Source organism: Gorilla gorilla, chromosome 4 (assembly GCF_029281585.2).
Source record: "Gorilla gorilla gorilla isolate KB3781 chromosome 4, NHGRI_mGorGor1-v2.1_pri, whole genome shotgun sequence".
In the NCBI taxonomy this organism is placed as follows: Eukaryota; Metazoa; Chordata; class Mammalia; order Primates; family Hominidae; genus Gorilla; species Gorilla gorilla.
In genome coordinates, this window is record NC_073228.2 from 57,068,034 (window position 1) to 57,080,561 (window position 12,528).

Sequence of the window (12,528 nt, forward strand, 5' to 3'; positions counted from 1 at the left end):
AACAGGATTTAACTGAGGCTCGTGTAACTTCCTTGGGAGACCATCCTCTCTCAGATCTTAAGTTTCAGAGATCAAATTTCCAAGCATGTGGTCCTCAGCTATGGAAACCTTTCCTCCTGCCCAGGACTCTCACTCTACAGAGACGAGTTCATTCAGGTCATCTGAAGCCCATGTAGATTTTTGGCCACAAATGGTTTCTCATAAAGTGGTGCCCCCAGCATGTTCAGCCTCCCCTCTGCCCCTGCAGGCCTTCTATCCCAGGGTGCCATGCACTGCTGCCCTGCTGGGAAGAGAAGTCTGGAGGGGCAAGGGGCAGTACTGCCCACTTAGAAGCCCCTTGTCCTATTTTTCTGTCAGATCCTGCCTCCCTGTTTCAGAGGGAAGAGTGGGCCGTCGGTAACAAGATGTTTTCTCCCTTGCCTCTTTTTTGCTACAGTTGGTAGAAATTTCTCCCAGACTTCCTCAGTGACTAATGATGTTGGGATGTTGTGGCCTTCACAGGGAGGGGACAGGGTGTCAGGTCACCATATCACAGATGGTTGACCCCATGCCAACTGCAACTGGCTCTTTTGGCTGCAAGTGACAGAAACCCAACTCAAACTTGTTCTCTGAGTGGGGACATTTATTGAATCTCAGAATTGAAGGGAGGGGAAGGGTGTGTTTGGGTCCCAGAAAGGGTGAACCCTGGGGCTGGAATCCCGTCCAGACTCAGCTCCCTCTTCACGGAGGCTTAGCACCTTAGATGGGCTATGTCCTCTGGCCCTGCACACATGGGCTTCCTGTTGGAAGCTGAGCAGCTCCACCAGCTTCCGTTTACAAATATAGTGACTGGCACACAAGCATTCCTATGCTTATGGGGGGTGGTGGGGGGCAGGACCCCAGGACTGGCAGCCCCCACTAAAACCCCATGAGGGAAGGAGTCCCCCCAAAGGTGGTGCTGTTCCCAAAAATGAAGGAAACAGCCAGTGCTCTCCACCCTATCCCACCCGGCCATTTTCCTCACAGATGTCATCTGTCCTCCCAGGCCCAGCTGCTACTTCTGCCTGATGCTTGGCCAATTTGCCTGGTTAAAACCAGTGTATTTCCAGGAGATGGATGACGTCACAGAACTGGGGTTCCAGAAGCCTTCTTTAGAACATGGAGAGCTGTTAGTTGGGCAGGGCTGAAGCGTACGTGGTGAGGAAGAAGAGGCTCCTACTGTAGACAGCCTTGTTCTACAGACCCTCCCAGAAATCTCTGGGCCAGGTGGAACCCAGGGTCAGAGAGGGATGGGAGAGAGGTAAGCTGTGGAAGGGGTGGGAACATACCTTCTGGAGCCACTGTCTTCCTTGAGGGGACCCTGAGAGGGGGCTGAATGGGCAGGGATGGAGCTTCCTGCTTCCCGAGGCTCAGTGACATCGGTCTCTGAGGGACCCTCCTGAGTCAGTGTGGAGTAGGTTGTTGTTTGTCTGAAATTCTAATTTAACAGGGCATCTTGTAAATTTTATTTGCCAAATCTGTCAGCTCTGGGGGTAGAATGATGGGAGAAGCAAAAGAATGGCCCGAAGCTCAGGCTGGTGTGGAATGAGTCTCAGATAGAACAAGAGACAGAAGCAGCCTCATTGTATGAAGTAAATACCAAGGTTCATGGTCTCACGTTTAAGGAGATCGAGGTCGCAGACACACACGCACACAGAGTGAGTTTGGAGCAGGAGTTTAATAGGCAAAAGGAAAGAACAGCTCTCTGTCACAGACAGAGGTCCCAGGCAGGTTGCCGGGTGGTAGTAAAAACGTCAGGGTTTTATAAATGGGCTAGAGAGGGGGCATTCGTGAGGAGGGGATGTCTTATCCTCCCAGAGCCCGATGGTTCAGTTGGGACCAGGTGTGCTATCTGTATAGAGCAGAGTTTTTAATAGGCTCTCACCCCATTCCCGACCACATCAACTTTTAGTCTGTGTCTCTTTGTCTTGCTTATCTGGGAGCGAGAGTTTCTGTGTCTATTCCCACACATCTTGCAGCTGTAGGCATACCCCTCGATTCTGCTTTTAGCTTCCCTATCTTATCGCGCCTAAAGAGAAAGGAATGTAGTTATTAAGGCCCACTGTTTTACTGGGGCCCATTGTATAAGTGTGAAGTTTGGTGATTACCCAGGAGACTTCCCCCATCCTTCTGTGCCTGAGCTCTTATCTGTTTTACCCTTTGCTCTTTCAGGCTGGTTGTTGTTAGAAGAAAAGTGATTTCCTTGAACTGCGTGAGGTTAGAAAGGGAGCTATCTTTGAGCTGCTTTGCGTTAAAAGGAAAGTTTTCTGCTGGGGATTCACTTTACCCTAACTGTCTACCTAAGTAGTTTCTTTCTGCCTCCTATAACAAGACCAGAGAAGAAACAAGCCCACCAGGGTAGCCATCTTGTCCAAGCAGAAGCCGCCTGACACTTGAAGGCGGCAGGTGGAAGAACTCAGGCTTCTGCCCCCTCAGCAACATATACCTAAGTTAAGGGGAAAAACACACCTTCCCTCAGTGACAGAAATAGTCCCAGGTTTTCAGATTTATTGGAAGTATTATTTCTTTTTAGTGTAGAGATGAGGTCTTGCTGTTTCCCAGGTTGGTCTCAAACTCCTGGCCTAAGCAATTCTCTCACCTCAGCCTCCCAAAGTGCTCAGATTACAGGCATGAGCCACCATGCCTGGCCAGTCTTTCAGTTTTCATGGCATTGGCCATTTTGAAGAATACAGGCCAGTTATCTTACAGATTTTCAGTGAGTTTGGCTTTGATGTTTCCTCAGGATTAGACACAGGCTATGCATCCCTGGACTGAATACTGCATAAGCAAGCGATGTGTCCTCCTTGGGAATCACATCTGGAGGCACACAATGTCCCTCTGTCCGTCTTTGGAGATGTTAATTTTGATTGCAAGGTCAAAATACTGTCTGGTTATCCACTGTATACTGTTTTGTTTTTTCTTTCTGTGCAACTAATAAGCAATCTGTGGGGAGACCCTATAAGATCATGATATATCCAGTTCTTCAGCATTCTTCCCACCACCTCAGATTTAGCATGCAATGATGATTTGTTCTCAAACCAGTCTATGATAGTTGCAAAATGGTGATTATTTTTCAACTCCATGACTTCCTCCACACTTATCGGTTGGCCTTTTATTGTCAGGAAGAGGTCTCTGCTTCAGCTCCACACAATGTATCTTTTTGTCAATTTATTATTATTATGGGCTCATGGATTCCTATTGCATTTAATGTATAATCTGTTACTGTCATTTATTTTGATGGTCTAATTGTCCCAGATTGGGTTGGAAACCATTATGCAATGGTTTCTTAGATATGACACCAAAAGCACACGCAACAAAAGGACAAATAGATAACTTGCACATCATCAAAATTAAAAACTTTGGGGCTTCAAAGAACACCACCAAGAAAGTGAAAGGCAACCCACAGAATGGGAAAAAAATATCTGCCATATATCTGATGCTGGTCTAGTATACAGAATATATAAAGAACTCTTCCCACTCAGTAATAAAAAGACAACTCAATTTGAAACTGGCCAAAGGTTCTGAATAGACATTTTCCCAAAGATATACAGTGGCCAATAAGCACATAAAAAGATGATCAACATCCGTAGCCATCTGGGAAACGCAAATTAAAACAACAGGGTGATACCAGTTCATACCCACTAGGATACCTTTTGTCAAGAACACAGATAATAACAAGTGTTGGTGAGGATGTAGAGAAATTGGAACCTTCATACACTGCTGATGGGAATGCAAAATGGTGCAGCCACTTTGGAAATCTGGTAGGCCTCATAAGCTTAAGCCTAGGGTTACCCCATGACCCAGCAACTCTACTCCAAAGAAATAAAAACATATATCCACACAAAAACTAGTATGTTAATGTTCATAGTAGGATTATTCATGATAGCCAAAAATAGAAACAACCCCAATGTCCATCAACTAATGAATGGATAGACGAAGTATGGTCTATTCATACAATGAAATATTATTCAACCATAGAAAGGAATGAAGTATCATTACGTGCTCCAACCTGAATGAACCTTGAAAACATTATGCTAAGTGAAAGAAGCCAGATACAAAATGCCATATTTTATGTAACTCCGTGTGTATGAAATGTCCAGAAGAGGCAAATCCATAGAGACAGAAAGTAGATTAGTGGTTGCCAGGGGTTGGGAGGAGGGGGATGGGCAGTGACTGCTAAATGGGTGCAGGGTTTTGTTTTGGATTGATGAAAATATTCTAAAATCAAGTGAGGTAGTAGTTGTACAACTCTGCAAACATACTGAAAACCATTGAATTGTACACTTTAACTGAATTAATTGTATGATACATGAATTATATCTCAATAATGCTGTTACCAAAAAACATCGTTTCAGATCTGGCCAGTCGGTGCCCCTTTGAGCTAGCTCTTGTGTCCATTTGACATGCCCCAATCCATATTTTGAGCACTTTTTAAATTTCTTGTACAGCAAGATAATCCAGACATAACCCTTTCCTGCTCCAGCCTGGGAATCAGCCATATTTCCTAGAGTCCTGGTTCCCTTTTGTGTGGAATGTGAACCAAGATCTGGGCATTATTTCATTTAATCATCAAAACCACCCTTTTAGGTAGGTATTAGCATATCTTCATTTTACAAATGAGGCCCAGAAAGGTTGAGTATGTTGCCCAAAGTCACATAGCACCCCAGGATTTGAAAGCAGGCAGTGTGAATCTAGGGCCCTTGCTGTTCAACACACACACACGTGCACACACACATACACAATGTGAAAGTGAAGGTTACGTCTACAGCCAGCCCACCAAGAATTGTACCAGGCAGGGTATGCCCTTAGGAAAAATCATGTGTCATGTGTCTGGGGGAGTGGGGTTGTGGGGAGATTAGCACCCAGTGTTCTGGCCCTCTTTCTAAAAGCACATGCTCAGATACACACACACATATGCTGGTGAAGATAGTCTTCAGTAATCTCTTTTGCCAACCTCACTCCCCATCCCAATGCCCAAATACTACCCATAGCTGGGTGCCCATATAAGAGGACCTATGGATGAAATGAGATTGGACAGGTGTGGTGGCTCACACCTGTAATCCCAGCACTTTGGGAGGCTGAGATGGGAGGATCACTTGAGGCCAGGAGTTCAAGACCAGCCTGGTCAACAGAGTGAGACCCCCATCTCTAAAAAATAAAAAAATAAAAAACAAACAACAACAAAGAAAGACTGGCCTTGGTTTTTAAATGTTGAAGCTCAGAAGTGGCTATATGGAGGTTCATGATACTATTCTCTTTCCTTTTTTAAAGGTTTAATTTTCCATGATAAATAAAAATCTATAAAATAATAAACAAGAGAAAAGAGATTGGAAACAGCCAGGTTGGAGCAGTGAGTGAGTAAGGAAACCTGGCTGCCCTCTCCAGATTCCCCAGGCTCTCAGAGAAGATCAGCAGAAAGTCTGCAAGACCCTAAGAACCGTCAGCCCTCAGCTGCACCTCCTCCCCTCCAAGGATGACAAAGGCGCTACTCATCTATTTGGTCAGCAACTTTCTTGCCCTAAATCAGGCCAGCCTCATCAGTCGCTGTGACTTGGCCCAGGTGCTGCAGCTGGAGGACTTGGATGGGTTTGAGGGTTACTCCCTGAGTGACTGTGAGTACCATCCGCCCCTCCCCAGCCATTTCTCCTCCTCTGCTAGTCATGTCCTATATGGCCAGCTTCTTTCGCTCCTGTTCATCTTTCAAAGCCAAGTTCAAAAAGCAGCCCCCTTCAAAAAAGCCTTTCCCAACATGCTGTATTCACTCAAGTTATTGTCTGAGCACTTATTATGTACCAACAACTGTTTTACACGCTGGGGATGTAGAGATAAACAAATTCCCTTCCCTTATAATGTTCACATCCTAGGGGAAGAGAGCAACAAACACACTCATAATGTACTGCCTGGTGGTGACCAATGCTATGAAGAAGAATAAAGCAGGGGGAGCAATGGTGAATTCTTTAGATGGGGAAGTCAGGGAAGGCCTCTCTGAGGAGGTGACATTAAGCAGCACTGAATTAAATGAAGGACCTGGTCACCCAAATGTCTGGGGGAAGAACACTCTAGGCAGAGGGGACAGCTAGTACAAAGGCTTTCTCCTCCTGCATGGAAGGGATATCTCCCTTTTGCCCAGGAGTTGTGTGCACCTGTCTTGCAACACTTTTGTCCTTTAATCTTGCTTTGTGGGTTTTTTAGGTACCTTTTTTTTTTTTTGACAGAGTCTCGCTCTGTCACCCAGGCTGGAGTGTAGTGGCGCGATCTTGGCTCACTGCAAGCTCTGCCTCCTGGGTTCACACCATTCTCCTGCCTCAGCCTCCCCAGTAGCTGGAACTACAGGCACCCACCACCATGCCCAGCTAATTTTTGTATTTTTAGTAGAGACAGGGTTTCACCATGTTAGCCAGGATGGTCTCGATCTCCTGACCTCGTGATCCGCCCGCCTCAGCCTCCCAAAGTGCTAGGATTACAGGCGTAAGCCACCGCGCCCAGCATACATATTTTTAAGCTTGTACATATTTTTAAGCTTGTACATACAAGCTTATTACAAGGCCTGTATTACAAGCTTAGGTACATATTTTTAAGCTTGTAATACAGGCCCCTTGAAGGCAGCATCTGTGTTTGACCCAACTGAAATGTCCCTCACTAGGCTTTGCACAGTTCCTGGCACACAGTAGGTGCTCAGTAAGTGCAAAACACATGAATAGATGGACAGATGAGTAATTGTACTTATGAGTGGGTGGATGGACCACAGGATAAGAGGGCAAGTCAATGGAGATTTCAAGCCCTCTAGTCCTATCTTGCCTCCCAGGCCTTGTTCCTTTTGTCTGATACCTTGCCTCCCTTTCTCCTCCATCTCCCTTCTCACTCAGCTTGGTCCCCTCTAAATCCTGACCTTCTTCTCCCTACTCTAAGGGCTGTGCCTGGCTTTTGTGGAAAGCAAGTTCAACATATCAAAGATAAATGAAAATGCAGATGGAAGCTTTGACTATGGCCTCTTCCAGATCAACAGCCACTACTGGTGCAACGATTATAAGAGTTACTCGGAAAACCTTTGCCACGTAGACTGTCAAGGTCTGGCCAGGGCCCCAGGGTGGGAGAGATGAGAGCGGCAACCAGGCTCTGCTCACAGAACTTCTCTTCCCACCCACAGCCTGGGAATGGCCCCAGAAATATGGTTCAAAAAATCAGGGAATCCCTTTACTGAGCAGAGGGCTGGAGTAGTGTCCCTAATGCCCATCCAGTTAGGAGATTCTATAGAGTCCCTGAGTAGGATCCAGGAAGGCTCCGTATACAGCTGGTAGTAGTAGAACAGTTGCAGCAGCCAGTGTTTATTGAGAGAATATTATACACTAAGCGCTTTACATACTTGGCTTATTTCATCCAACTTTCATGCAGTAGAAACCATTTATGATCCCTACTTTACAAAACAGCAAACTGAGGCTCAAAAAGAGAACCAGCATTGAATGCCAGACTAGTGGCCTCACAGGCTCTTAACCATTCCTGAGTACCCTCTTCAGCTAATGATCTGACCAAAGACCAAGTGCAAACTCCCTACCTCAGAGCTGATCCAGGAGGCTCAACAGGGCCCATGACTCTGCCCCTCACCTCTGCCTTCGCACACTGACCGATGTCCCTCGGCTCCTCACCTGAAGACCCCCGCTCATTAGGCGGGACATACCTCTGTGGTGTTTTGGCATTTCCTGTCCCTAGAAACCTCCCACAAGCTTTGAGTGAACCACTATCTACCCTGGTTAGGAAGAATAGTAGTGAACAGGCCCAAATCTCAGGCCTCTTGCCCCTTCTGCCCACACCCCCTTTCACCTCGAACCTCTAGCAGCCATTGTAGGGATGTCTAAATGGGCCCCCTGCGAGACAGCCTTTGCCTCAACTGGAAGCCTCTAGGTGGCATAGGGCTGTCCAGGGAGGGCTGGTGTCTGCCTCCATCTTTGGGACTGTCTTCTGTGCCCTCACAGGTTTTCTCTTCCTCCCTTTCAGATCTGCTGAATCCCAACCTTCTTGCAGGTATCCACTGCGCAAAAAGGATTGTGTCCGGAGCACGGGGGATGAACAACTGGTGAGGAGGACACGGTGGGACTCAGCGGGCAGAGCCCCACGAAGGAGGACGTGACAGAGAAAAGGGCAGTAGGCAAGGACTCACGGGCACGCCCTTGCAGTGTCTAGAAAGATGTGGGATAGCGGACGGGCTTGGAACTCTGAGATCTGGTTCTTCTATGATATTGTATTAAACAAAACTCTTCTGGTTGCAGTAACAGAAAACAACTTGAGCTAGCTGGGGGAAATTTATTCTGAGAGGCCCAGATGTCTCATTGAGCCCACTCAAGGGCTGCAGCTGGGCCTCAGGAAGAGCATGGAACCAGGGCTGGAAATTGTCAGCACACTGTCCATGGCAGGTTTCAGCTTCTCTTGGTGCATTTGCTTCACTTCTCTCTCCGCAGACTTTCTCTGCTCCACAGTTTAAAGGACAAAGGGTGCTGCAAAGTTAATAAGCTAAAGTCCTAAGCAACCATAGGGACTGGCTAGGCTCAGTCCCAGTCCAAGTTCCTGGGATAGAGAATCTGATTGGTTCCACTTGGACCATGTGTGCCCCCTTGGTCCAATCAACTGTAGGGATGGGAGGAGTTAAGCAATACAATTATGGCTGCCGCTAGGGCCCTGTGGCCATAATTGACAATATTTTTTTATTTAAAAATGTGGACCGGGCATGGTAGCTCACGCCTGTAATCCCAGCACCTTGGGAGGCTGAGGCAGGTGGATCACTTGAGGTCAGGAGTTCGAGACCAGCCTGGTCAACATGGTGAAGCCCCGTCTCTGTTAAAAATACAAAAAATTAGCTGGTCATGGTGGCGCCTGCCTGTAGTCCTAGCTACTCAGAAGGCTGAGGCAGAAGAATCGCTTGAATCTGGGAGGTGGAGGCTGCAGTGAGCCGAGATCGCGCCACTGCACTCCAGCCTGGGCGGCAGAATGAGATTCTGTTAAAAAAAAAAAAAAAAAAAAAGTGGCGGCTGGGCGCAGTGGCTCACTCCTGTAATCCCAGCCCTTTGGGAGGCTGAGGTGGGTGGGTCACAAAGTCAGGAGTTCGAGACCAGCCTGGCCAATATGGTGAAACTTTGTCTCTACTAAAAAATACAAAAATTAGCCAGGCGTTGTGGTGGGTGCCTGTCCCAGGCTGCTTTTTGTGTTATGTGGGGATGAGGCACTGACCCTGTGGGCCAGGATCTCTCTGGGGACCCTTCCCTTGCTTTGTGTCCATGCTCTTTAAGGCAAGCTGCTTGGGAGGCTGAGGCAGGAGAATCGCTTGAACCCGGGAGCCAGAGGTTGCAGTGAGCTGAGATTGCGCCACTGCACTCCAGCCTGGGTGACAGAGAAAGAATCCGTCTCAAAAAAAGAAACAAAAAACGACAACAAAAAAAATGTGGCATTCATCAGCTGGGCAGACACCCACATAGCTGTGAGCTCACCAACGGTGGACATTCAGATAGTCACCTTTTCTGAGCTTCAAACTAGATATATAAGTAACACAAATGGCTGCCTCTACAGGCAACTGTGGAAGGAGTCAAATCCCTTGCATACTCAAAACACCACAGAAAAGAATTGACAGCGATGATTATGCTGATCCTTTCTGGAGGGAGAATCAATGGTTGTACCTGGGACTTTTTTTTTTTTTTTTTAATAAGTAACTCTCAGCCCTGTAAAACAGTGCTCAACCCTTCAGGGAGATATGAGGATTTTAAAATGTGGAAACGTTGATCCAGGGAAGCAGGCAAACACCAGAGATGAGAGAGTTTTACAGGATTCGTCAGAGGGGACAGTGGAGGACAGACCAGAGGGCTAGCAATGACGGGGATTCTGGGCGTTGCTCCACACGCGAGACTCACCAAGAACTGGGTCATGTGTGTGGAAGAGTTACTGAGTGTGAGGCAAGAACCATGTCTTTTTTCTCCGCAGGGTAGAATGGAGGTTGCACTGTTCAGGCCAGCCACTCTCCTACTGGCTGACAGGATGCCGCCTGAGATGAAACAGGGTGCGGGTGCACTGTGGAGTCATTCCAAGACTCCTGTCCTCACTCAGGGATTCTTCATTTCTTCTTCCTACTGCCTCAACTTCATGTTATTTTCTTCCCTTCCCATTTACAACTAAAACTGACCAGAGCCCCAAGCATAAATGATTTTCTTGGCTTCCTCCTTACTCCCATCTGGACCCAGTCCCCTGGTTCCTGTCTGTTATTTGTAAACTGAGGACCACAATAAAGAAATCTTTGTATTTATCGAAATATTAAAGCACTCGCTCTGCAAAGACTGTGTCCATTTATTCATTAGTCTACATATATTTGAGTACCTAAGACAGTGGGAGTGTACTAGGTAGTAGAAGGAAGACAAAACACAGCTATTGTTCTTTAGGTGTTCATAATCTAGGTGGAGAAGCAGAGACATCCACAAACATTACAATAGGTAATTAAATGTATAGTAAAATCCATAATTATTGCTTTGAAACAGTATCAGCATCCAAGTAATTCCTCCAAAGAACAATTTTTGAAGTAAAAGAGAAAACTCAGAAGTAGGCAATGGGTGGGGTCTGGTATTGATGTGGAGAAAGTAGTGATGGGATGGAGAAATAGTGGCAGATACCAATAATTTGGGGGTGCTTTGGGAGAATAAGCTAGGATCTAGATGATTAAAAAAAGGTGCTCTGGACAGGATCTGGTTTGCCTGGAGAGTACTGAGGTGGAGTAGAACATGCTTAAAGAAAGGGCAAAATCAGAAAACTGACAGTTGAAGGAATGTCCTACACATAGCCACCGTCAGTAGTGTCTGACCAAACTGGGGTTTTATCTTGGACCACTTATTTCTCTACCACTGAGCCTTAACTGTTTCTACTATAGAAGGAGGGATTTGACTATTCAGTAGTTGCCAGACTTTTGTATTTCACAGGTGATAAAATGTAAAAAATAATTAAACCTGAGATTTCTTTTCTTTTTTTTTTTTTTTTTGAGACAGAGTCTCACTGCGTAGCCCAGGCTGGAATGCAATGGCAGGATCTTGGCTCACTGCAACCTCCAACTCCCAAGCTCAAGCAATTCTCCTACCTCAGCCTCCCAAGTAGGTGGGACTACAAGTGTGTGCTACTACACCCAGCTAATCTTTTTTTTTTTTTTTTTGAAATGGAGTCTCACTCTGTCACCCAGGCTGGAGTGCAGTGGCATGATCTCCACTCACTGCAACCTCCGCCTCCTGGGTTCAAGCAATTATCCTGCCTCAGCCTCCCCAGTAGCTGGGATTACAGGCGCCCCCGACCACACCTGGCTAATTTTTGTATTTTTAGTAGAGACGGGGTTTCACGGTGTTGGCTAGGCTGGTCTCGAACTCTTGACCTCAGGTTATCCACCCACCTCAGCCTCCCAAAGTGCTGGAATTACAGGCATGAGCCACCGTGCCCAGCTATTTTGTATTTTTAGTAGAGACAGGGTTTCACCATGTTGGCCAGCCTGGTCTCAAACTCCTGACCTCAGGTAATCCATCTGCCTCGGCCTCCCAAGTGCTGGGATTACGGATGTCAGGCACCAGGCCCGGCCGAGGTTTCTAATTTTTAATTTTAATGTCCAAGTAAGAGCATTAAAGCAACTATCCTCTACTAGCATCTTTTCACAGAAAAATTTTTAGTATCAACATTATAGGGAAGTCCTACTTGTAGAAGAATGGAGTGGAATCTATTTTATTTTATGAAATTATAAAAAACCTGATTATATTTTCCATGTGGTCCTCATTTTGTAGAGTAGGGGTGAAAATTTTATCACAGCGTGAGTCTGAGGATCATTATTCAGAAACCACAAAAGACTTGTCCTGTAGGGTCTCTTCTGGCTCTGACATTCTAGGATTAAAATAAACAGTAGTAGGACTCGCCTTACTTCTTGTGTTACTGAAACTGCCTTTATAAAAATTATGACAAATTTGACCTAACTGATTCCATTTTGCTTCTAACCTCCAAGCTGCCCTTGCTCATTCCTGGGCACAGGCCAAGCTAACTATGAGAGGAATTTTTGCTGCTTAACTTTGAAACAAAGATAATAGTCCCTTCCTGAAACAAACCACCTCCCTGCTTGGGAATCAGATCTCCTCTGTAAAACTAACAAATTAGCCACAAGATTAGAAATTATGGCTCAGAAATTATGTAGACAGAGGCCACAAGATTCCTAACCTCTCCAGTTGCTCCTATACAAAACACTGTTGTAGTCTCAGCAATGCACCAAGATATAACACTCTGTAGTTGTCTGATATAACCCCCGGAGTTCTTTGTCCTACCTCCAAGATGATTAAGGAGCGTGGACACAAAGGTGGGGCTACAGCGAAAGTTTAATAAGCGAAAGAAGAAAGCTCTCTGCCAGCAGAGCATGGGGGCCAGAACGGGTGTCCCCTGTGAGGCTGGGGTCTTTATGGACTGGGAAGGGGAAGCAATGTGCTTAGTCTGCCAGCTGTCTTGGAGAACTCAGCTTGGCAA

The 12,528-nt window shown here is 46.2% G+C and overlaps 1 protein-coding gene across 3 annotated transcripts; it reads left to right on the forward strand.

Annotated features, from left to right (window-relative positions):
• The first annotated feature begins 1,125 nt into the window (after positions 1–1,125).
• On the forward strand, positions 1,126–10,313 carry LYZL6 (lysozyme like 6). 3 transcript variants are annotated; one of them, XM_004041907.5, is made up of 5 exons: positions 1,126–1,279; positions 5,290–5,630; positions 6,928–7,086; positions 8,011–8,089; positions 9,982–10,313. In XM_004041907.5, exons 2-5 carry the CDS (start codon positions 5,492–5,494, stop codon positions 10,049–10,051), a joined length of 447 nt encoding a protein of 148 aa, XP_004041955.1. In that variant the 5' UTR covers positions 1,126–1,279; positions 5,290–5,491; the 3' UTR covers positions 10,052–10,313. The 3 variants fall into 3 exon arrangements, with proteins under 3 accessions (XP_004041955.1, XP_018882065.1, XP_004041956.1); XM_019026520.4 differs by having other exon boundaries at positions 8,038–8,089; XM_004041908.5 differs by having other exon boundaries at positions 1,132–1,279; positions 5,404–5,630.
• The last annotated feature ends 2,215 nt before the right edge of the window (positions 10,314–12,528 follow it).

Excerpts from the sequence above, each read along its gene's own strand:
- LYZL6 (XM_004041907.5), top strand. The coding sequence starts at position 5,492 with ATGACAAAGGCGCTACTCATCTATTTGGTCAGCAACTTTCTTGCCCTA. Across the intron at positions 7,087-8,010 it reads TTGCCACGTAGACTGTCAAG|ATCTGCTGAATCCCAACCTT; the intron begins GTCTGGCCAGGG and ends CCTCCCTTTCAG. Across the intron at positions 8,090-9,981 it reads GCACGGGGGATGAACAACTG|GGTAGAATGGAGGTTGCACT; the intron begins GTGAGGAGGACA and ends TTTTCTCCGCAG.